A 23,556-nucleotide genomic window follows, 5' to 3' on the forward strand; every position below is an offset into this window, starting at 1 on the left:
TATATTCCCACAGTTCATGCGCCAGCAGTTCTGTGCAGGCCTACTCTGGAATTCAAGGATTGTATCAATTATAGGCATTGAGGGGGTCCAGTGGTTAAAGGGGCTTGAGACCAGGAGGTTCAAATCCCGGCTCAGCCACTGGCTCCCTGTGTGTGGGACCCTGAGCAAGTCACTGAACCTCCTTGTGCTCCGTCCTTTGGATGAGACTCAAAACAAACGAGGTCCTATTGGAAGCGACTCTGCAGCAGCAGCTCTTGATGCATGAAAAGAATTTTACTGCAGATGTGCCATACCCTCAGGACATGTGTGTATTTATGCAACATAGAAACTTGGAAAAGAAACAGAGTGTGACTCTGTGCCGGGCTGCACAGCCTGGTTTACGTTGATTTTAATCAGACAAGACTTACAAAATAAAGCCGGATTCCAGAACAGACAGACTCCGGATTGCAGAGGGAAACACACCATTCATTTCAATAGTGATTTGAGCAGGGCCTGAAAATGCTGTCGAGATACACACACAGCTGGTTTGTAGAGGGGCAGGATTAGATTAGACAGGTTTTACTGTATTTTGGAACCCCGTTTCACCTCAGACACTTTGACTGGTTTTCAATTGCCCTTGTGCAGTCAGGCAGGGCTCGAGGAGGCGATGGCAGGAGGGGCGAGGCTCTGGTTCTAGTGGGTGCTGGTGTGACCCTGGTAGAGCTGTGCCTCTCGTCTGTGTGTTTGAACAGGCATGTCTCTCCTCACTCTCTTCAGCTTCTCCATGTCGATCTCGGCCAGGGCCAGCCCCGGCTCCTCTCCGCCACACCGACCAATCACCTCGCCCCAGGGGTCCACCAGGAGGGCGTGGCCGAAGGAGGTGCGGTTCTGGTGATGTCGTCCCACCTGGGCAGCAGCGACAACGAAGCACTGGGTCTCAATGGCACGGGCCCGGAGCAGAACCTGGGGGCAGGCAGAACACAGGGGGGGCTCACTCTGCACTGAACACACAGGGGGGGCTCACTCTGCACTGAACACACAGGGGGGGCTCACTCTGCACTGAACACACAGGGGGGGCTCACTCTGCACTGAACACACAGGGGGGGCTCACTCTGCACTGAACACACAGGGGTGGCTCACTCTGCACTGAACACACAGGGGTGGCTCACTCTGCACTGAACACACAGGGGTGGCTCACTCTGCACTGAACACACAGGGGGGGCTCACTCTGCACTGAACACACAGGGGTGGCTCACTCTGCACTGAACACACAGGGGTGGCTCACTCTGCACTGAACACACAGGGGTGGCTCACTCTGCACTGAACACACAGGGGTGGCTCACTCTGCACTGAACACACAGGGGTGGCTCACTCTGCACTGAACACACAGGGGTGGCTCACTCTGCACTGAACACACAGGGGGGGCTCACTCTGCACTGAACACACAGGGGTGGCTCACTCTGCACTGAACACACAGGGGGGGCTCACTCTGCACTGAACACACAGGGGTGGCTCACTCTGCACTGAACACACAGGGGTGGCTCACTCTGCACTGAACACACAGGGGGGGCTCACTCTGCACTGAACACACAGGGGGGGCTCACTCTGCACTGAACACACAGGGGGGGCTCACTCTGCACTGAACACACAGGGGGGGCTCACTCTGCACTGAACACACAGGGGGGGCTCACTCTGCACTGAACACACAGGGGGGGCTCACTCTGCACTGAACACACAGGGGGGGCTCACTCTGCACTGAACACACAGGGGTGGCTCACTCTGCACTGAACACACAGGGGGGGCTCACTCTGCACTGAACACACATGGGGGGCTCACTCTGCACTGAACACACAGGGGGGGCTCACTCTGCACTGAACACACAGGGGGGGCTCACTCTGCACTGAACACACAGGGGGGACTCACTGCACTGAACACACGGGGGGGGCTCACTCTGCACTGAACACACATATTCTGCACTGAACACACAGGGGGGGGCTCACTTTTTTTTTTTTTTTTTTTTTTTGGTTTCCTTGATACTATTGGAAGTCAACGGTGAAATCTGATTGGCAATCTGCATGAAACACCCCCGCCCAGAGGGTTATCGACTGACCTCCCAGTGGGCGGCTCCTGTTGCCACGGTGAATGCTGAGGGGTAGGTCAGTATCTCCGCCCCCTGCCGCATGAGAGCCAATGAGAGCTCAGGGAACCGTAGGTCATAGCAGACAGCCAGGCCCACCTGAAGATGAACAACCATTACACAGGTCAACAGCGCTCAGCTAAAACTGCAATAAGAATAATGACAGCAAGGGGGCAGCAAAGGTGAAGGAAATGCAAATTACTTTACAGGTCCAATTTACACTTAACAGAGGAATTTTAAAGAGACAGAATCTAAGTTTATTAGCACATGCGTTCTGTATTTTTCTTTAAACCATGTTCCCAGGCTAAAAGTAAATTATTTTGATCCCTAAAACCCGAGTTCATTTGCACCACTGTCAGTTTTTCGGGGTGCCCTGGCCTCCTCTACCTTGCCTAGGGGTGTTGGGACAGGAGGGACGATTTGGGGTCCCGGAATGGTGAACGCACTCTCCTTCAGGGACACGCCCCTTCCTGTCAGCTCCACGTCAAACAGGTGGCACTTCCTGTACACTGACACAATGCACCCTGGGGAAAAAAAAGAGGAAGGGGTGTAGATCTGCTTGATTGATCACAAAGCTCGTTGTCTTTGGGTTGTGTGTAGTTGTGTTATGCTGCAAAGCTCATGCTGTGTGTAGTTGTGTTCTACTGTATCCCTGGGGGGGATACCCTACGATCTGCATGAGAACTTTGCAGCTAGAACTGGAAGAGCAGCTCCTTACCTCGTAGGCAGCAGATCAAAGAGAAAAACCAATGTGAGGAACTGCAATGAGAATCACTCTGAATTACGAACCTCACTTAAAAGGCATGGGGACAGTGCTGGGCTGTGTGCTGTGCTGTATTACCCTGGTCGTTGATGATCACATGACTGTTGTAGATCCTGCGGTCACTCTCCCAGTCTGGTCCCCGCTCGTGGAACCCCCCCAGAGACAGCCACACCCCTGACTGCCTGCATGTGAGAGAGAGAGAGAGAGAGAGAGAAAGAGAGAGAGTTGTGTTTCTGTCCTGTTGATTACTGCAATGCTCTGTTAATTACCTTGTCCTATAGGCTTGTGAGTAGGGTGTTGCTTTTCAAAACTCTGTAGCATTTATCTGAAGTTAAACCTGGACAGCACATGCTTTATAAAACTAGACCACCTAATCTCTGGAACCTGGTTTCTGGAGGTCAGGTTTCAAGCCACCGCACGGCACACCAGGGGAGGCTTGGGGGTTTGATACAGACGACCTCAAACTAGGCATCCCGGAACCAGGTTTCAAGCCGCTGTCCCTGAAAAACTGGTTTTGTGTTCCTTCAACTTCAGTATTAAACAACTGCACAGAGTTGTTATAGTTTTTGCTATTTGGTTCTTAAAAGCCACCAATCAGAGCGCGGTGCTCTGACCTGGCGAGCCGCGTGTAACGTTGAATTGTTTCCCCCTCCAAAGCCTCGGACAGCTGCAGAGTTTCCTCCCGGCTGGAGCCAATGAAATCAAACCCTTCAGGGAGGAAGGCCATGCAAGCCCCGCCCTCCCGCGCCTGCTCCACCAATCGGCGACAAGAAGAGAAGTTGGCCTCCTTGTCCGGGGTGGACGTCACCTGACACAACGCTGCGATGGGATTGGAGGAGGGAGAGGACATCCTAGAGAGCAATAGAGAAAGATAGATGAGACTCAGTGCATAATACCCTTTCAGTTGGCCGTTTTCTTGTTTTCTGAGCTGAAGTCTTCTGTAGATGCCCTAGCAAGCGCAGAACAAGGTGTACCACTTTTAAAAGTGTGTCACAAATAACACCACACCTGTGCGTGTGCCTGCCTCACAGTGACTGGGTAACACAACCACAACACTAATGACAGCTTATTTGTGCTAGAGTTCAGTTCACAGGACAGTGCAAGATCCATTTTAGGATCAAATTAACACGACTGCGTATACTATAAAGCAAGCAGAACGTAAAAGAAGCCACAACCACACTTCACTGAAACGCACCTGCGTTCACCTGCGCACCCCGCACGCTTTCTGCGCAGAATCGAGCTCCTCCAAAACTTACACCACGAAATTCGCCTCGTTTCCGTCCAAAATGTCCCGCAGCGGTAGATCCGCATTTAACCCCGTGACCAAATATAACGATTTGTTTATAATCTATGCTGTAGAAACTATGGCTGAGAATGACAAAAAAAAAATAATCCCGATCGTGCAGCAGCGACCTCTTTTAATAGCCCAATCCACATGCCTGACTCAATTTTTCATGCTATTGAATAAAACACATTATCAATTAGATTTATATGAATGCTTTGTTTATCATTCAAAGTAGTGTTATATTTGGACATAATGAACATGCATCCATCAGGGGCTGTTTTACGACAGGCAGTTAGTGAGGCACCTGGGAGTTGTAAGGAGGGGTCCTCTTGCTGGTTGCTGCCCAATTCCAAGATGGCAACGAGCAGCGGCAACAGCGCGGCCGGGATTAAACCCAACAGTGCCGGGGCCAAGCAGCCCGGTCCCGCCGCGGAACAGGTACACCGGCGGGCAGACTGCTTCACAAGGGTCCGCGGAATGGGCAGCCGCTCATAACAAGCGGTTTGCAGGAGAAATGAGCGAAACCGAGCGTCGGTATAACGGTGCACTTCCTCCCTCTCCGCAACCGGGACAGTGTAATGTCTCCCTCGCTGCTGTTGGGAATATATATAGCCTGCTGTATTTAGATTGATAGACGCACAGGGACACGGTAGTGTTTCTAAACTGTTATTTTAAGAAATCACATTTCCTTTACGCGCTGTGTTACGAGATGAGATCGTTTCATTCTTGAATTCCTGCAGTGGCTGAATAATGCATTTCCCCTGTGGTTGGGACGGGCTAGTTGATCATCATAATGTTAACGCATTGCTGTAGGGCCAGTTCTCACTGACTGCCCGAGCAGTGACTTCAGCTACTGTGTTCTGCTGGTTTACTGCACTTGAGTATTACGGATTCGCTCTTTGGAGAGGAGCGATTATATTCATAGGACACGCCACGCAGATTTCTATGTGTATGTTGATGTCATTATTACACACGTGGTTTAAAAGGGGAATCTCTTGAAACAAGAGTGGTTTCGCACGCAGAAACGTGCTCTGGTTTTTATCATCAAACCATTAGCTGAAACGCTAATTTTCCTAATACTATACATAATAGTAAAAATCAAATGCTGTAACTTACTTCCTTCCTTACTAGCCTTCCTCTGCTCTATGCTGGTGGAGAGGAGAGAAAGGCAGGCTCTTATACTCTCAGAACAGCCTCCCTCTGCTCTATGCTGGTGGAGAGGAGAGAAAGGCGGGCTCTTATACTCTCTGAACAGTCTCCCTCTGCTCTATGCTGGTGGAGAGGAGAGAAAGGCTGGCTCTTATACTCTCCGAACTGCCTCAGTCTGCTCCATGCTGATGGAGCAGAGATTAAGAAAGGCATGTTATTATACTCTCTGACCAGCCTCCCTCTGCTCCATGATGGTGGAGTAGAGAGAGAGAAAGAAAGGGAGGCTCCTGTACTCTCTGACCAGCCTCCCTCTGCGCCATGCTGGTGGAGAGAAAGAAAGAGAAGCTGTTGAACTGTCTTATAACTCTGTGGAGTAATCTTGCCGCTGAATGAAGTGAAAGAGCCCCTCCTCCTCCTTGTTTGTGTGTCTCAGGTGGTGGCGGGGTTTCAGCGGATGCGGCAGGAACAGCGCAGCCTGGCTTCCAAGGCGGCCGAGCTGGAGATGGAAATCAACGAGCACAGGTGAGAGCTGCCGGGTTACTCTTCATGGCTGCACGCTGACATCAGATTCTTTAAAGGGATACAGGACGCCTTGCAAAGCTTACAAGAAAAACATCCCCTCTGCTGTGTCCCGTGCTGTCCGTATCGCAGCGTTAAAGTTTCAAACGTACAGCCTTTTTTTAACTGGGTAATATATCTCTCAACACTTGAGTGTATGCCTAGAGAAAAAAAAAAAGAATCAAATTAGTGTGACACGAATGCATGATATAAGCTGTTCACAGTAAGCGACTGCTAAATTGATCCTGGACCGTATAGAAAAATGTGCAGTGAGGAAATTGGTGCGGTCGGAATCAGTTTTCATGAGAGTTGTCTGCTCTTGGTTTTTGATGCCCTGTTGCAGGGTGAGGAAGCTCACTGTCTGTCTCTCTCCCTCGCGCGCAGCTTGGTAATAGAGACGCTGAGGGACGTGGACCCCTCGCGGAAGTGCTTCCGGATGGTCGGTGGGGTTTTAGTTCAACGGACGGTGAAGGAGGTGCTTCCAGCACTGGAGAGCAACAAAGAGCAGGTGTGTCTGTCCGTCCCCCTCCTCTCACAGTACAGACGCTCCAGATCAGCTGCGCCGAGGGGAGGGGGGAGTCACCTTGCTACAGCGACTCGCGTCAAACCAGAGTCTTCTGCTCTTGAAAACAGGCTTTAAAATGTTATTTAAGATCCTGTGGAGAAATGTTTTGAAGTTTAAATGGGCGTTTATGCAAGCTAAAGGGTGCATAAGGACCTTTTCATTTTATTGTGCTACATGTTCCCGTGGGTTGCTACAACTGTTTACATAAGGTGTGTGTTATTTAATTTGTTTTTATTTTAATATTTTGATCACTTTTTGAAACTTTTAAATTCCCTGCCTCAAGATGGCTTCCCATGTACCCGCGTGGACCTCTCAGAACTACGTGTCCCATCATCCTCGCGCTCACATATGTAATAGAGATGGATTTACCAGTGAGCAGGAGTGTGATGGGAAATGTAGTTCAGATTATTAAGCATTGCCGCTTGTATTTGTTCAGGCTGTCGCTGGAGGCTTGCTGGCCCACTGGTTAAAGAAAAGGGCTTGATACCGGGAGGTTCACACCTAGCTCAGCCTCTGACTCCCTGCGTGACCTTGAGCAAGCTTAATGTCTTGTTGCGTTGTCCCCACCCCTCTGAGTTCCAGTAATAATGCATTTGAATGTGCTGTGTGTTCCTTCTCACAGATTTCCAGGATCGTGGAGACGATAAGCACTCAGATGCAGACTAAAGGACGAGAGCTCAACGAATACAGAGAGCGCTACAACATCCGATTGGTCGGGGAAGAGGAGGGGGCGGGGAAAGCAGCCTCAGGCAACCGGGACTCTGAGGGAGGAGGGGCCAAGGGTGGGGCCGGAGTCCTTGTCTCCTAGGAGGAAGGGCTAATGGAATCTTAATGCCACAGAAAGGATGGAGAAGAGTTTTGAGACATCATTAATGTATTTGTGTTTTTTTTTTGTTTTTTGTTGTCACTGAATAAAAAAATAACTTAAACCATGGTTGACTAAGATTTGCACAGTGTTACAGTTAATATTTTAACTCGTGAGTTCTTGCTGTATGTCTCTCACAATTTTCACTTCATTTTATTAGAACCTCCGAGCTACTAACTTAGAAACTGACCGAATACCCGACTGTTAGCAGGAAGCATGAGTCGCTTCTGTGTGCAATGCACAGACAGGCGCCCCTATAAGAGGCGTGCTGGTCCTGGAGAAGCAACATTACTGTGCCAACAAATGTACCCAGACAGAGGTGAGGCACATTTCAAAGCAAGCACGGGGAATTTTGCTAGAAACATTGTAGTTTTAAACATAATGAATGGGGGCTGAATGAATGCATTTTGTTTCAAATAAAAACAAGCCCTGCGTTAACCCAGATTTTCCTGGATGTTGAAATCTGTTTTTGGTTCAATTATGAATTCAATGGTAAGTTAGATTTGTGTAGTCCTGTTTTAAACCCTGTCCAATCTCTGTTGCTTTACTGTGCCGTATCCTGGCATTGTTCCCCAGATTGAGGGTGTAGATAGCAGGTGGGCACATGTATTAAAACCACTGAAAAAAACTCATTTTCAGCGTTCTGGGCATTCCCAAGGTGTTTGTAACTCTGAGGTACTGCTGTTCGGAGTCCTTTGTTGTATACAGCAGTTTAACTCTTGCAGTGAAGGGACCTCATATTCACTTTATTTCTTGAGCCATCATTGGCATCTCTTAACCCAGACTGGCCAATTGAAAACCAGCATTACCAGCTCTGACCAGGATAAACCAGTAGATGGCATCTGCAAGAGAAACTTGGTGAGGGATCACTGTATGCCCGTGTTTTCACCACGTTTCCCCATGTCGCAGACTAGTCGCTCGTCCGGCTGGGTCGCTCCAGGTCGTCTACACGCTCTCCTGGGCTGACCCGTGGGAGCTGTTTTACATCAGGGGTTGTTGTACGAGGAGAGGTTGGAATAGGGAAACGATTTGAGTGTCGTTTATATATATATATAAACCTATGCCTGTGTAAAAATGTAATAAAATAACACATAGTTACATAGCGGGGGCCACACACTGATTTTGTGTTACATCTTAGAACATAGCTGTTAATTATTTTTGCGTTGGAATCCCAACGTTCTTACAAACCCCGCCCCCCCCAAAATCGAAGAAAATACTAATAATACATCACAGACTGCTGTAAGAAATGAATAATAATAATAATAATAATAATAATAATAATACATACATACATACATACATAAAGGTTCTGTCCTTTTTGCTGCCCTCTGGCGGAGAGATCAGCCCAGGTCTCCCTGCACAGCGTTGGGTATTCTGCGTTTTAATTCCTATAGGGCAACGTTAACTACGTGCTTAGCTGTATTTTTTTTTTCAACCCAAACAAACAATGCTTATTTCATGCCACTGTTTAATTCGTTTAAAAATGTATTATATGACACATTTAATTTTTAAATAAAAAGCATCGACGAGGATGGGATTCGAACCCACGCGTGCAGAGCACAATGGATTAGCAGTCCATCGCCTTAACCACTCGGCCACCTCGTCTTCGATGTCAAAAACTCAATTTCTCCCATAAAAGAAATCAGACGGACTAAAAATTGTTCATTAGACAAACGCATGGGTCGGAAAAGCATGCACACAGTATAGCTGTATACGTATAGCTGAATGATTACTTCAAAGCCTCGTAAATTCAGACAACGTGATATTTTGTAACGTCATTAATTTCATGGTTTTTTTATTACAAATACATACAGAATAATGAAAATGTATTTCCAAAGCGCAACACGGAGAGGTGTACCCTTCCAGGAGCCAGGTGGCGCTGTTCCAAAAATAAATACATACGATCGCACAGAAGGAACGCTGCAGCCCTTGATGTGCGTCTCTGTTGTCAGTTTGTTATTTCGGATCGCGGGCTGTAATGGGAGTAGCTTTGCAAACACAGACCCGGTCCTGAGAATTTAATAACGCGATCTGTGCGGCATAATAATAATAATAATAATAATAATAATAATAATAATAATAATAATAATAATAATAATGATGCGGAGCCGGACTCGGTCTGGAGACGTGCTGGATGCACAAACACTACTGAGGCGAGGTGTTTAATCTAAGTGCATGCACGAATGAACGACCACAGCAGCACATTTTACACTGGCAAAGAGCCGCCTGCCACACACTGCCGCCGCAGAAACGAGCAGCCGCCGCTGGACTCGGAAATGCATTTCCCAAAAAAGTGTTCCGTTTTCAAGGTGGTCCTGAGCGCCCTCCTCGTCGTGGCGCTCCTTCAGCTCATGTATCTTTCCCTGCTGTCCAAACTGCACGGCAAGCAGCAGCGCTACCGCTACTCCGAGCTCTTCGAGAGCAACAGCCAGTTGAAGCGGGGCGTTTTCCAGCACCAGAAAAACTCCCGCAAAGAGCGGCTCAAATACTCCCTCTCCACCGGGGGCATGTTTGACGAGAGCGGGCAGTACCGCGTCTATAAAAATATTATCAAAAGCGAATTCACCGCGCACCACGAACCCAGGGCCAGCTCAAACAGCGAGACCCGGTTCGCCCTGGCCACGCACACCTCCATCAACAACCTCCATCACTTGCAAGAGCTGCTGGCCCGGTGGCAGAGCGCCCTGTCCGTGGCCGTATTCGCGCACGGCCAAGATGTGAAGTTTTCCACGGCGCTCATCTATGCGCTGAGTGAGTTTTGCCCGCAGGTCCAAGCGCTGGTAGATTTCCATTTGATCTGCCACTCGGGTGAGATCGCTAGTTTTCCCGAGCAGGACCGGGAGCAGTTTGCCGGGCTGCAGCGCTGCCGCGACGTGTTCAGTAAACTGGAGAAGCACAGGGGTGCGTTTCAGAACTATGCCATGGGCCGCAACGTGTCGTACCCCAATAACCTGCTGCGCAATGTGGCCCGGGCCGGTATCGATGCGGCATACACCCTGGTCATCGACATTGACATGATGCCCAGCCAAAACCTGCACGACGACTTTCTGAACTTCCTCAAAAGGAGAGACCCCCGCCCCGACGAGGTGTTCGTTGTGCCCGCTTTTGAAATAAGGCACACCCGGAAGATTCCTGCCACCAAAACTGAGCTTCTGCAGCTGTACCAAGTGGGTGAGGTGCGACCCTTTTACGAGGAGCTGTGCCATAAGTGCCAGGCGCCCAGCAACTACTCCAGCTGGGTGAACCTCCACGGTCGGGGCGGAGCGGAGCTCCAGGTTGCCTACACGCTGGCCTGGGTCGACCCGTGGGAGCCGTTTTACATTGGGGGCAGGGCCGTGCCGCTGTACGACGAGAGGTTCAGGCAGTATGGGTTCAACAGGATCAGTCAGGTGAGTCATTAGAACAGGAGACTGTGTTGTTTAACAAACCTTCATTTTATTTGTTATAATAATAATGTCAGCTTCCACAAGCCTGCCCTGGACTGGAGGGAGCAGTTCAGTCTCCATGCCTCAAGCCTGCCATGGACATAATTCTCAATGATGATGAAAAAGCCACACTGTCTTTCTCTTTGTATGTCACACTAGGTTTTACAGTTTAACTAGAGAAGCGCTTACTTAATTGGATGAGTCTGAACACACAGTGATATTACGAAGAGCTTTTGCCATTGGCTCCATTGTATTCTGAGTGGGTTCTCTGTGTTTGACTGTAGTTGTGAAAGCTGTTGGTTTGCAGTGACGTTTCTCTCTCTCTCTCCTCTCAGGCCTGCGAGCTCCACATTGCTGGCTACAGCTTCTCCGTGCTGAGCAACGCTTTCCTGGTGCACCGTGGCTTCAAAGTGTCCAGAGAGTTTCACGCCAGGAAGGACCAGGAGAACCGCCTCAACCGAGTTCTCTTCAGGCAGTTCAAGGAGGGGCTGAAACTCAAGTACCAAGACTCGACCCGGCGCTGCTGAGGGGAGAGTGGATTCAGGCCCTGTCCTGTCAGTCCTGCGTGTGTGTGTGTGTGTGTGTGAGAGTGGAGCAAGCAAATAAATTGTCTTTTGTTTGAGGAGATAAGCAGACTAAACTAAATGAGAGAGGCCCAAGTTGGGTGTGCAGTGAGGATGAAACTGGGCACAGCGCTGCATATTTGATAAAACTTGTCCAGAAGCGTTTTTTCAGTGGGCATGCTGTTTGTTTTGCATGTTTGGTTATACCATCAACCCTCTCCCTCTCCCTCAGCATTTGAAAAGCAGCGGCCCGAGTTTCCAGCTGTGTGTTGAGTTTGGAAAGCCATTTCGATGGCGTCTGGGGTTGCCGGATGGATTCCATTTGCACCTCCTTTGCAAGCGTGTGTTGGGCATTGATTGGGGATGTGAGTGATGGATTGCACTTGATCCCTCGTTTGCAGAGGAGCCAGCCGCTCCTCTCATGCTGTTCTATCATGGTTCAGTGCAGTCCAGTGTCCAGCTAGTTCCTCTGTTAGATCGTCAGTAAGTATGTGGTTAGGGACATCGCAGGCTGACCACATACTGCGCCACTCCTTCAACGCTGAAATAGGAGATCAATTTAAAGTGAAAATAATGACCGTTCCTTAGGCACGTAAAGTGGTCCCACCTAACAACATTATTTTGTGCAGTTTTTGAAAGAAACACATTTTACCAATTTTTATTTAAAAAAAACAAAAAAAAACCAAACAGATATCTGGTACTGCACGAAGTTCTCAGTTTGCTTGCCTTACCTTCCAGGAAGTCTGTTACTGCTTTACTTCCTGGGCTCAGAGCAGCTCACTGGCTGCCAAGCGTGGCAGAAAAGAAGGTCCTGAAATGATCCAGGAAGTGCAAGGCAGTGATCCGCAGTTTTGTGACTTCTCCACAGCTCTCTTTTTTCTCTTAACAAATCTGCAGTTTTCAGTTGAACCATTAAACAAATCAAAGGATGGTATCAAAGGAGGGGTTCTTGTTGAAGAACTCAAACGCAGCGTGTACTTTTATTTGTGTTAAGCTGAGAGTTCTGGAGCTGCTCTTCAGTTCTAGTTGCCTGCCATAGACATTGTATAACGCAGGGCAGGCTAGCTTCTTTATAGCGGCGCCATCTAGTGCACACCACGTGTATTGCCAGTAATACAAAAGGCCTTGATCTAAATGTATGCACAAGTTCTTAGCATATTTAAAGTAGCTACTTACAACACATACATTTCCACAGTTTCTAAGTGGTAAAAATATCAACCTGAATTGGAGTATTTTTTTTCATTGAGAAGATAGGCGAGGCACGACTGTTTTTCAATAATAAATAATAGTTTTTCAGTATCTAAGAAATCTCTAAGGACCATTAGTTTTAATGCACTGAAAATTCCACTACATGCAAGCATTTTGAAAGTTTTACTCTTTTGAAACTGAACAAAAAAAAAGTGGGAACTAAAATATGGCATTGGCCTTGATGACAGCATCACACGTGTTTGTTTGTTATGTATTAGTGTGTCTGTTAATTTATTTGAGTTCAATTAAAGTGTTAATTTAAAAAAATATATAAAAACTGTTGTATTGTACTTCCATTTTTACATATGCAGTCTCTAGTGAACTTCTTATCTGACTGGGGTGAAACTTGGTACAGACATTCTTCTAGTGTTGCAGTTGGATAAATGATTCACCTCATTGAATCTTGCATAACTTGAGGGAACACAAAGGACAGTGTTTTCTTAAATCTGCTTCCAGCATTGTCCACATGGGGGTGCTATTTATAACTTGAGGGAACACAAAGTAAGGACAGTGTTTTTCTTAAATCTGCTGCTTCCAGCTTTGGCCGCACGGGGGCGCTATTTTGTGCTGAAATAATTAAGAACAATGAGTCGTTCAAAAATGATCACTCACAGCCAGCGTACATCAAAATACTGACCTCAGAAACAGACCCTAGAGTTCATGATTGTAATTAATCCTCATCCATAGTGAAGTGAATATAGACACTTTGATTGGTTTAAAATATTGCACACAAACGGAATGCAAGCTCCGGAATTCCCAAGTCTTCCTTTATTCTACAGGAGACACGGTGCAATGCAGACGTGTCCACTCACTGTCCCTCAGGCTACCGGGAGATCATAGCGCCCCTCGCTGAAACACAGCACAGCCAGGCACGGCAGAGAGACTGGGGGAATCATTGCTTTGGTACAAAGCAGAGCTCGCCAAATCTGTACAGCCCATAAAAAAAGTCCCACATGTGGCTAAAAATGAGCAGAGATGTTGTCTCCAGTCAAAATTAGATCTTTCCGTGTGCAATATATATTCCCCCCTTAGAATCCCCATACTATGACAAGGACATCTTTTCCAGTCTCCAGACAGAGAGCTGCCATCTCCAGGCCCAGGGAAATGTGTTGATCTGTGGAGATCTCCAACACCCAGCCCCCTTAACGTCAGGCTGAGGCCCACGACTGTGCAGGAAACAAAAACCGGCCAACAAAACGTTATGTCAGTAAATATTAAAATCCACGCGTTGTTTATTGTGGATGGCTCTTTGAACGAGAACCTGCTATTTGTTTTTGTTCGTGAGGTTCATGGAAACCAATGCGTCTGTCGTGCCAGAAGACTGTTGCTGTGTTAATGAACTCACAACGACACGATGAAACCGGTCCCCTGGACTTTGAGACCCGGATTGGAAGAGCTGAGAAATAAGGCGAGTAAACGTGTTGCAAGTTTTCACGGGCAGCAAAACGTGTTTCGTGTCAAAAACAGTGTCAATGTTACCTAAGCTTTCTTTAAAATTGCGTGGCATCTACGGAAAAAAAAAACACCTTTACAGATGGATATATAATTAAGCAATGTTTCCTCAATTGCCGGGGGTTTGCAGGTTTTAACCAGGATGACCTTATTAAAACAGACCTCCGAGTCACAACTGTCAGATCTCAACCACTGCAAGACGCGTGGAAACCACATCTGATGACTTGCTTGGTCAGTCGTGCAATGGTCTTGAAAATGCTGAATATTTCAACCTTACACTACTGGACAAGTCACGGGTCGTTCAATACACTGCACGGTTAATTGTTTGGGTGCGCTTTTACAATGGTGAACATTTTCTGCGGATGAAACGATTACATCCCTGGCAAAAACGCGGGGAGAGGATATTTACAAGCAATTGATAGCATTAACTTGAATTAGCTGTGCCTTCACTGACATTCATTCATTACGGGTATTCTATTCATTTAGCATTGAAAACCACGTTCAGAATTTTTTATTTTTATGTTATATATTTTTTATATTTTTAATTGTATGTATAATTGAGTCTTATTGGTGATTTGTCGGACAGCACACAGAGCTAAACCACGAACCCGAGTTTAATTTCACCAATCACTGAATTGGTTAATTGTCACTATAAAGGACAGCTGTGAATGCGGGTTGTCTTTCGGCCAAACACTAATGGAGCAGGTTGCAGCGAGAACCCCGCAGCGAAGGAGAACTTCAATACATTTTAAAATTAGATTTAGTTATTTTTGTTTGTAGTTTTATGTTATTTTACGCTTTTGTTTCCTTCTCTTTTTAAAAAAAAAAAAAAAAAAAAAAAAAAAAAAGGTTGCATGCTTTCCTTTGCTGAATTTGCCGTAAATGAAGACCATCGAGTGTGTTTGGGAACTGTTTCACCGAAAAAGAGGCGAGTTTAATTTTTTTAAACGCTTTATTTGTGTGGTGTTCATGTGGTACGTGGCTTTTGTACGTGTAGTTGGCAGGTGGGTGTAGATATAAATGCTTATTTGATTTTGAACACGGAAATTAGACAGTCGAACACTTCTGGTACACTTATTCACGCTTTAACAAATATCTCTTTCCAATGTTACCATTGTGTTTTGTAAGTTTGAGTAAAGACCTTTTTTGAATTGCCACTAAACTAGCCAGAATTAACTCTCTTATCCATATTGTGTGGCGTTATTTTCCCCGGAGTGCTGGTGGCTTTTATTTTTGTATTAAACTGTTAAATGTGTAGCTTGTAGCAGAATTAAAAAGCTTAACTCCGGTGTGTTTTAATGGACGGGGCTATTCACGTGGAGTGATGGTAAATGACACACTTAGAGAGCTACAGAAGTCTTATTTATGGCCACGCATGTAACTTGGTTTTCTGTGAACGTTAGAGTTAAAATACTGCTGTCTACTCACCGTAATATTGAAATATCTCTGCGGAGATATCAGGATGAAAATATCAGGACAAAATGAATGCATCACCGTCATACGACAATTGTTTGCAAGCAGCAATAGGGAATGCACCTTGTCGTCTTTTTTTCTGTCTAGATGCACATTAAATTCAGACGCGTTTGTTAGTCCCAGCGTGCAGTGGCTTTGAACCTCCACCCAGACCCTGTAGTTCATGCTCTCATTTTACCTGTTAAACTTGGAGTAATAGTGGCCTCCAGGACCGGTACTGGACACCCTGACCTATGGCTGATTTTCATTATGGTTGATTTGACCCAGAGTTTGTGATTTTTAAAGGAAGGATGCTGCAGAATGAAGTTCACTTCAAAATAACACATTAAGTGCCAGTGTTGTAATTGAGGACAGGCTGCTTTGTATTATCTAGAGCACTACCTGTTTTTTCTTTTTTTTATTCTCTTCAGCTAATATGATAACTTGCTCTAATTCTGACTGCAAAAGTTGTCTAAATGCAATGTATAAATACAGCTTGCATTGCCATTTTTTTTCAAAGAAATGTGGTACTTCACAGGTTAAAACACATGCTTTCTGTAGCTCAGTTAACCACGGCACTACAGCGACACCTGGTGGATACCATTGTCTTAATGCAGTTTCAGCTCTGATCATGCATTCGTGACGCAGTAATAGGGAGGCGTGTTTATGCTGATTGAAATGCTGGGTTGATTTAGCTCTGAAATAAACCTGTGTTTGAAAACAAAAACTGTATGTTTACAAGTTTTACAAGCTGATCTAGCATGCGTTGCTTTGTGTGGCTTCATTCCTGTGTTAAAATACTTGCATACGTCCCTCCCACCTTGACTGGTGAAGGAGTGAGCGGAGAGGAGGCCCTCGTCTCGAGAGCGGATCGGCATCGCTTCTCGGCCTTTTGGCTAAGATCAAGTGTAGTATCTGTTCTTATCAGTTTAATATCTGATACGTCCCCTATCTGGGGACCATATATTAAATTGATTTTTGGAACTGGGAGATGGAAGAGGGGCTTGCTCCGTCCACTCCACGCATCGACCTGGTATTGCAGTACCTCCAGGAACGGTGCACTCCCCTCCCGGGGGGAAACCAAGCTGGTAAAAAATAGATTTCAAACTCTTGCAATTCTGGTAGGATTTTGTAGCTTCTCCTGGCTTTTGCTTTCAGATTGTTTGTTTGATCACAAATGAGTCTTTACTGCAATATCATCTTCCATCCGACAGATGGCGCCAAGCAAGTCTGGCATAAGATTACATTCAAATCCCTGTAGCGGAGAGTCCCACAGTGCTGTGTTGAAAACCTAACTCGACCTGGCTGTTTTTGGATAGAAGTCCCTGTAGTTTTAAACCTCGTTAGCTGGTGTGCTTTCTCTGAGTCTGCATCTCTTGTGATGATTTGTATTACCGCCCCAGTCTGAGAATTCATGACTGACTGGTACTGTACCTTCTGATTGCAATGGCTTGGGTTTGAGAGACTGAAACACATCGCGCTTCTGACATGCTGCAGTTTACTGTGATGCTACAATGAGTAATCAGAGTGCCAAGACTGTTACACAGAGGCCCTTTGGATAATTTTTATGCTGGATACAAGTAAGTTTATCATTGTTTTAGTTCTAGTTTTTTCTTGGTTAATATTTTTTGGAGTAAACCATTCTAGGTTGCACATTTATGCTGAGATGGGAAGTAAATGGTAACATGAATTAGTGCAGACTATTCTGGATTTATACATTTATTTGCTGAAATGTCTGTTTCCTGAAGAAATATATATTTTTGTTCTGTGCATTGAAAGACTTGGAATTAAGTTAATAGTTACTGTTTGATATTCTACGGATGCTTAAGTAGATGCTTTTTACTTCACCTTTTGTCACGCATCGAAAATATTAATTCCAGCCATTCCACTGCTGACTGGATGAGTGCTCCCAGGGGGTGGCGCACAATTGGCCTAACACTGCCCCGGGGGGGGGGGTGTGTGTGTGTTATGTTGGACAGGATAGCCTTGGCTCGCAGTGACCCAATATAGACTGGCCAGGCACCTACAGGCTAGCCTGTAAACTGCTGTCCTCTGACGCTGTAGCTCTGTGTTGGTTGAATGTAATCTTATGCCAAACTTTGCTTGGTGCCATCTGTCGGATGGAAGATGATATTGCAGTAAAAACACATTTGTGATTAAACAGACTAGAAACTAAATGCAGGACAAGTTAAATACAGCCCTAGCTGAACTGCAAGAGTTTGAAGTCTATTTTTCACCAGTTCAGTTTCCCCCCCGGGAGGGGAGTGCACCGTTCCTGGAGGTACTGCAATACCAGGTCGATGCGTGGAGTGGACGGAGCAAGCCCCTCTTCCATCTCCCAGTTCCAAAAATCAATTTAATATATGGTCCCCAGATAGGGGACGTATCAGATATTAAACTGATAAGAACAGATACTACACTTGATCTTAGCCAAAAGGCCGAGAAGCGATGCCGATCCGCTCTCGAAGCGAGGGCCCCCTCTCCGCCGAGGTGTTTCCCTGTCACGGTGCGCTCACACTCTCCCCTCAGCGGCTGCATTTTAACTCAATCATTGACACACAGTAACGCATCGCATTGGAGACGCGAAACACAAGCGAGTCCTTCCACATGGGTCAGCTGTGCAGACGCGACCCGGCAACCCCCAGCATGCCGTGCGCGCTGCGCATTTGAATAACCACGCCCACCACCGTGACGCGCGCCGGGCTTCGGTTGCTAAGCAATTTCTCCTTCAAGCGACGTGTTTGTTAAAAACAAAAAGTTTAAATATAAAACAAACCGCCACCAATAAACTGAGGAGAAATAAACGCCACTTAATACCGATATGGGCTAATTTACCGTTTACAATAACCCCCAAAAAAACAACTTTCTACTGATAAACACCGGCTATGCAGACCTTCTTCAAAACTGAAAGCCGCGCTAAAAACTTACTGTTTAAACGCAGCAGCCGGTATATTAAATTATTGTGAGCTGCAGTAAAACAGCGTGAAGCGCCGGTTCATTTTTTAATAGGTGCATCGTGTTCAATATTGAATCTCACCGCTTCCTCCGAGTTCATTGAGAAGATTGAAACGGCTCAATATAATTCAATGGAGGAGAAACACCAAGTCCAGAGGTCAAGAAATGTCACAAAACTTCACAATATACTGTACTAAAGCGAACTAAATTTAAAATACCTTAACATAAATACACAAAAATGACCCAAAATAAATAAAATATATATATAAATACTTACAGTGACCGGTTAGAAAGGTTTACACCGAGATTCAACACGACTCCAGAGACGCGAATTCAGCCGGGAAAAGCGCGTAATGTTGGGTTAAAAAAAACAAAAACAAACCATAACACGATTACAAAATACATTAACAAAGTTTCAATAATAATAATAATAATAACACGTCGAATAAATATAATTTAAAAGGCGTTTTAATCCCCCCTCGATGGACGGTCCTCGCCGCTCCCGCGCTGCCCTCGCGCAAACAGAGCCGTGTCGCCTCAGGTGTGTTTAATCGCGATAATCAGACAATTAAACCACTATTGCGATTCCAGGCGCATTTGCGCCATTTCACTTTAGAGCACGTGTTGGGCATTTAATTAAGAGCGTGTTCGGCGTTTCTATCTTCTTACTACATTATGCATTACAGTTTTACACATTTTAGCTGCCCCAAAATTAACGTTTTCTTTCATATTAGCATTTATTTGTTAAAACTTTTAATGTAACCTTTCTGACTCGTTGGTTGCACCTCACTTGTCGGTGTACCTGTGAGACAATCCGTCACAAACGAGTTTATTTTACAGTACGTGCTGATTAACTGCCTGATGTTATCTAAATATTAATATAGACAGAAAAATAAGATGCCCCACACGAATATATCCCGCAATACATCAAAACCAATTGCCATGGTGTGATACACACTAAAAGGATAATTAAAAAATAAAAACATGCACTTTTTAAAACGTCACTGTGGTTTCGTATTGACAGTTTAACCTCAAACGGACTCTACAGTACCGTCCCGCACACCGGTACAGTACACAGCACACGTGTCTCCGCTTATTATTCACCAGTTTGTTGTCCCCCGTCCCTCGTCCCCCAGATCAAGCCCCTCTTCCACCTCATAGTTCAATCTGTTTAATATATGAGCCCCAGACATGTTAACCACGGCACTGCAGCGTCATCATGTGGACAATTTGCGAACTGCAGAAGAATGCGACCATGTTGAAAACACTATCAGCCTAACAATTATTCTGCATCTTTTTGTCCCCAGAAACAACTTATGAGTTTTATTTTGATTAGTAAACGTTTAAAAACAGTTGCACCAAGTATTTAAACACGTATCCAATGATTTGTAATGAGCAGAGCGAGTCTGCAGCAGTGTGGTTCAGTTACACAGACAATTCATTAAGCTTCAGGATTGAAGCAGTGGCCAGAGAGCTGTCCCTGAAGCTCTGTGAGGAGAGCCATACTGACATCACAGAGCTTCACACCAGCCGGGGCAAAACACAGCCACCTCAGCTCGGGAAAACAGCCTCTTCCCAAAAACAAAACTGTATTAACTATTGCACATATCAAATTAAATACATTTAATTTTGCAATCGTTCTGCATGACTGTGTTCGCATTAATAGAGGAGTCGGTTCTGCTTTGAAATGAAAAAGACTCGCGATTTAAAAGCCCGGGCACCTTCAAATGAAATCAATATTACTATGAACACGTTTCTCAGTGTGAGTGAGACACAGGAATGGCTCAACACAAGTATCCATTGAATTATTAAAGGAGAGCAGGAAAGTCAGGCTAAAGCACTGAAAACCAGAAGCCCTATATAACTTACTGACTGCTGTGAATCAAATGCATTTGGACTTGGGGGTTCAATTTGCATTCCCTTGTTTATCTCACTCTCTAGAAGCATGCTGCTGGATTCCATGAAGATCCTTCTTCCTTTACTGGAGGGTTCGCTTCTTCAAGAAGGAGAGCAGGAACAGGGTGAACAGAGAGGAAACGCTTCGCACTTTCACTTCCTCTTTCTCCTCACCCAATGTGCAGGATTAAAATGTTATGGTCTGTCTCGCTGTGTCCATATAGACCTGCCCCAGGAGCTACATGCACAATGAATTGAGATCTATCCATATAAACTTGCTGCAGATGCTATATGCACCATGCACACAATTGAGATAAAATGCAACACATTACCAGTGAAGAGAAACATTATAATTTAAGAAATGACAAGACATTTTTCAATCATTATTATTTAAGTTCTCTTCAAATTAAAAAAGATGTACAGCATCTAATTAAACACATTATCCTTGAAAACCAAAACAAACACTCTCACAATTTCAGACCGACAAGTCTTTCAATCACTATTAAAATTCTCTTTTAAAATTAACATTTGAGGAAAGTCTGGGGGTCCCGGTGAAGCACAAAGTCGTAATATTTACGGCACACATTTTATTTTAGAATTTTAAAGTTTAGAATTTCTTTTAAATAAGAAACAAACATTAAAAGCCACAAACAGATTATTATTATTTTTTTTGTCCAAAAGAGCAAAAAATGCACAATAATAGAATCCACAAAAGCAAAATTCCACCCCCCCCCCCCCCCCCCCCCCTAAAAGATCAAAAGACAACCACCCACCCACTAAAGATCAAAAGACAACCCCCCCCCCCCCCCCCCCCCCCCCCCCCCCCCCCCCCCCCCCACACTGCAAAGTGGCATCCGTTATTTCGCGCCCTGCAACCCTCGCCCGATTTCTGTGCAGAGCTCAGTCCTGGCAACGGCACAGTCTCTCAGTGCAGCTTTACTGTGCGGGTCTTCTAGAGCTGGCCGCCTTCGCGGGGCAAGTCGGCCGCGTGAATAACTCTCTGCCGTATCCTCGGGCTTTGCCTCGGACCGAACCCTTTCCCGCTGTCCTCGGAGAGACGCAGAGCCTCTCGATCGTGAACCGTCTGGTGCCTCCTGAAGTATTGCAAGCCGCTGAAGCTCCTCCCACAGTCGTCGCAGACGTAGGGATCCTCGCCCCTGTGATTCTGCAGGTGTTTCTTCAGGCTCTCGTTGCGGCTGTAGCTCTTGCTGCACTGGGGGCAGTGGTAGGGGGTCTCTCCGGTGTGGGTTCGGTGGTGCACCTTCAGGTTCTGCAGCTCGTTGAACCCGCGGCCGCACTCCCGGCAGCGGTAGGGGTTCTCCCCCGTGTGAATGCGCTGGTGCCTCCTCAGGCTCTCCGGTCGGCTGAAGCGCTTGCCGCAGTCCCCGCACTGGTGAGGGGTCTCTCCCTTGTGAATGACCTGGTAGTGTCTTCTCAGGTGACCCGGCTGGCTGAAGCTCTTCCCGCAGTCGGCGCACTGGTGGGGGGGTTTCGTTTTTTTTGTTTTCCGCTTCGATTTGGACGCCCGCCCGCGTCGCCCAGGAGGAGGAGGAGGAGGAGGAGGAGGAGGAGGAGGCGGCTTGTCTTTTCCTTCCCCGTGTCTCGATTTCTTTGGAAGTCTTTCTTGATTTGTTTTTCTCGTCGGTCTCTCAATCCTTTGATTCACGTCCGCTGTGGAAATCACGACACAAATTTTTTTTTTTTTAAAAATAATAATACAAAGAGGTGCAACTTCAAATGACATTTTCTTTGTCTTTTTTTTTCTATGAGTATTTTCTTTTTCTATAAAAGGGGCTCTCTTTGCAGTTACTAGAATCCGGTGTGATTTCAGATGAAGGTGCTTTAACTACTCAGGACCTGCTCTTCAGTTCTAGCTGCCTGGCATAAACACACGTCACCTACCTGACTAACAAATACAAATGTACATATGCAAAATACCTGCACAGTCGTCTGCATGCACACAGACACGCACACGCTGGGGATTAGCGTTGTAAACCAAACCCCGGCGTGGACATCGACCGTGCAAATTCTAACAAGGATAAATTCCACTGATCGTTATCGAGTTAAAATGCTTAAAAATAATACTCACAGTAACAGTTTAAAGCAACAATAAGTCCTCTTTTTCATACAGCATAGTATAAAAAAAAAAACAAATTCAAACAAATTCTGATGTTTGACAAATGCATTCAATTTTAATATTCCTGCCGTCACTCGCCTTCGCCGCGTTTTCTGTGAAATCTGACACATTTCCAGTGTAAACAGAACGGTAAATTTAGAATAATAATAATAATCTCTCATTTTTGTTTTAGTTTGCTGTTGGTTAGGATTTCTGAATTCCATGGCCGTGCTTCTGCTATCTAAAGCAGCGGTCCCTTCCAGCGTGCCGCGGCCGCACAGATGCAGTTCACTTTCTATCAAAGCTTTACATGACTTTGCATAGCCACTTAGATTTGCATGATCTTCCAGGGCTTGAATTTCACGTGTGCGCGCTGGGGGGCTTTCCCCCCTATGCTGCAGCCAATGGAGGGGTTACAAAATTGTAGGGAGGGATGGCAAAAAAAGCACTTTTGCATCTAAAAAACTACATACATTTGACTCTCATCATTCACACTGGTGTTGCTTTGGAAGCAGCTGCTTTCAGGAGACCTAACAGCTGTTCATCCCTGTGAGGCAGAGCACTCTCCATTGCCTGACGTGAAGCTTTTTCTACAGCATGAGATAAAGGTGCTTCTCTTTTTAACTAGCGCTCCATTTCTTGTTTTTAATTCTACACTCAGCCCTGTTTCAGACTGTTTTGCACTGTTTGCATTTATCTATGTTTAACTACTGGATAGTTTGTGCTGCAAAAGTCCTTTCAAATTATGTAAGGATCAGGCATGTTTGGTCACTGCTATAAACAAAAAAGCACCATTGAACCTCAATATGAAATGAAGTGAGCTGAGCTTCTAAGTTTTCCAGTGATACCGCCCCTTTCAGTCTAGCTGCTACAGTGACAGAGCAATAGACTCGAAACGAAACCTAAGCTGTCAACTCGGTCCCATGATGAGAGGCTTAACTTCAGACAATCATAGCTCTGGCTGAAGACATTTTTAGAAAGCCCCGAGTCTGTGCTTTTAAACGAACCAGGCAGGTGGCTTTTACAGTGCCTGAGTAACATGAGTGTAACCTTGGGTGCATCGGATATAGACGGATTACCCAAATCTACAGTACGGCAGGAAACTAGAAACTCACCTTCACAGGCTAATCAAAAAATGAGTGTCTGCA

At 45.9% G+C, this 23,556-nt stretch overlaps 4 protein-coding genes and 4 non-coding genes across 8 annotated transcripts; 4 read left to right on the forward strand and 4 right to left on the reverse strand.

The window, feature by feature from the left end:
- Positions 1 to 275: 275 nt before the first annotated feature.
- On the reverse strand, positions 276 to 4,403 carry nit1 (nitrilase 1). The gene is made up of 6 exons (XM_041243252.1): positions 4,075 to 4,403; positions 3,494 to 3,730; positions 2,958 to 3,061; positions 2,504 to 2,640; positions 2,090 to 2,215; positions 276 to 942 (listed from the first exon to the last, which is right to left on the reverse strand). Exons 1-6 carry the CDS (start codon positions 4,188 to 4,190, stop codon positions 673 to 675), a joined length of 990 nt encoding a protein of 329 aa, XP_041099186.1. The 5' UTR covers positions 4,191 to 4,403; the 3' UTR covers positions 276 to 672.
- Positions 4,404 to 4,490: 87 nt separating this feature from the next.
- pfdn2 (prefoldin subunit 2) lies at positions 4,491 to 7,365 on the forward strand. The gene is made up of 4 exons (XM_041243253.1): positions 4,491 to 4,602; positions 5,747 to 5,835; positions 6,256 to 6,379; positions 7,059 to 7,365. The coding sequence occupies exons 1-4, from the start codon at positions 4,519 to 4,521 to the stop codon at positions 7,242 to 7,244; spliced, it is 483 nt and encodes a 160-aa protein (XP_041099187.1). The 5' UTR covers positions 4,491 to 4,518; the 3' UTR covers positions 7,245 to 7,365.
- Positions 7,366 to 8,824: 1,459 nt separating this feature from the next.
- Positions 8,825 to 8,906, reverse strand: trnas-gcu. Its single transcript has one exon. It is a non-coding gene; the product is annotated as a tRNA-Ser (tRNA).
- Positions 8,907 to 9,197: 291 nt separating this feature from the next.
- b4gat1 (beta-1,4-glucuronyltransferase 1) lies at positions 9,198 to 11,980 on the forward strand. The gene is made up of 2 exons (XM_041243249.1): positions 9,198 to 10,690; positions 11,062 to 11,980. The coding sequence occupies exons 1-2, from the start codon at positions 9,485 to 9,487 to the stop codon at positions 11,251 to 11,253; spliced, it is 1,398 nt and encodes a 465-aa protein (XP_041099183.1). The 5' UTR covers positions 9,198 to 9,484; the 3' UTR covers positions 11,254 to 11,980.
- A 4,337-nt stretch (positions 11,981 to 16,317) lies between these two features.
- LOC121310046 lies at positions 16,318 to 16,508 on the forward strand. The gene has a single exon (XR_005948725.1). It is a non-coding gene; the product is annotated as a U2 spliceosomal RNA (small nuclear RNA).
- A 304-nt stretch (positions 16,509 to 16,812) lies between these two features.
- On the forward strand, positions 16,813 to 16,887 carry LOC121310048. The gene has a single exon (XR_005948727.1). It is a non-coding gene; the product is annotated as a small nucleolar RNA SNORD31 (small nucleolar RNA).
- Positions 16,888 to 17,700: 813 nt separating this feature from the next.
- Positions 17,701 to 17,891, reverse strand: LOC121310047. Its single transcript, XR_005948726.1, has one exon. It is a non-coding gene; the product is annotated as a U2 spliceosomal RNA (small nuclear RNA).
- A 3,245-nt stretch (positions 17,892 to 21,136) lies between these two features.
- LOC121310043 (zinc finger protein 239-like) lies at positions 21,137 to 23,236 on the reverse strand. Its single transcript, XM_041243251.1, has one exon. The coding sequence runs from the start codon at positions 22,034 to 22,036 to the stop codon at positions 21,245 to 21,247; it is 792 nt and encodes a 263-aa protein (XP_041099185.1). The 5' UTR covers positions 22,037 to 23,236; the 3' UTR covers positions 21,137 to 21,244.
- Between the last annotated feature and the right edge of the window lie 320 nt (positions 23,237 to 23,556).

The sequence above is a fragment of the Polyodon spathula genome, unplaced genomic scaffold, assembly GCF_017654505.1.
Source record: "Polyodon spathula isolate WHYD16114869_AA unplaced genomic scaffold, ASM1765450v1 scaffolds_1695, whole genome shotgun sequence".
Lineage (NCBI taxonomy): Eukaryota > Metazoa > Chordata > Actinopteri > Acipenseriformes > Polyodontidae > Polyodon > Polyodon spathula.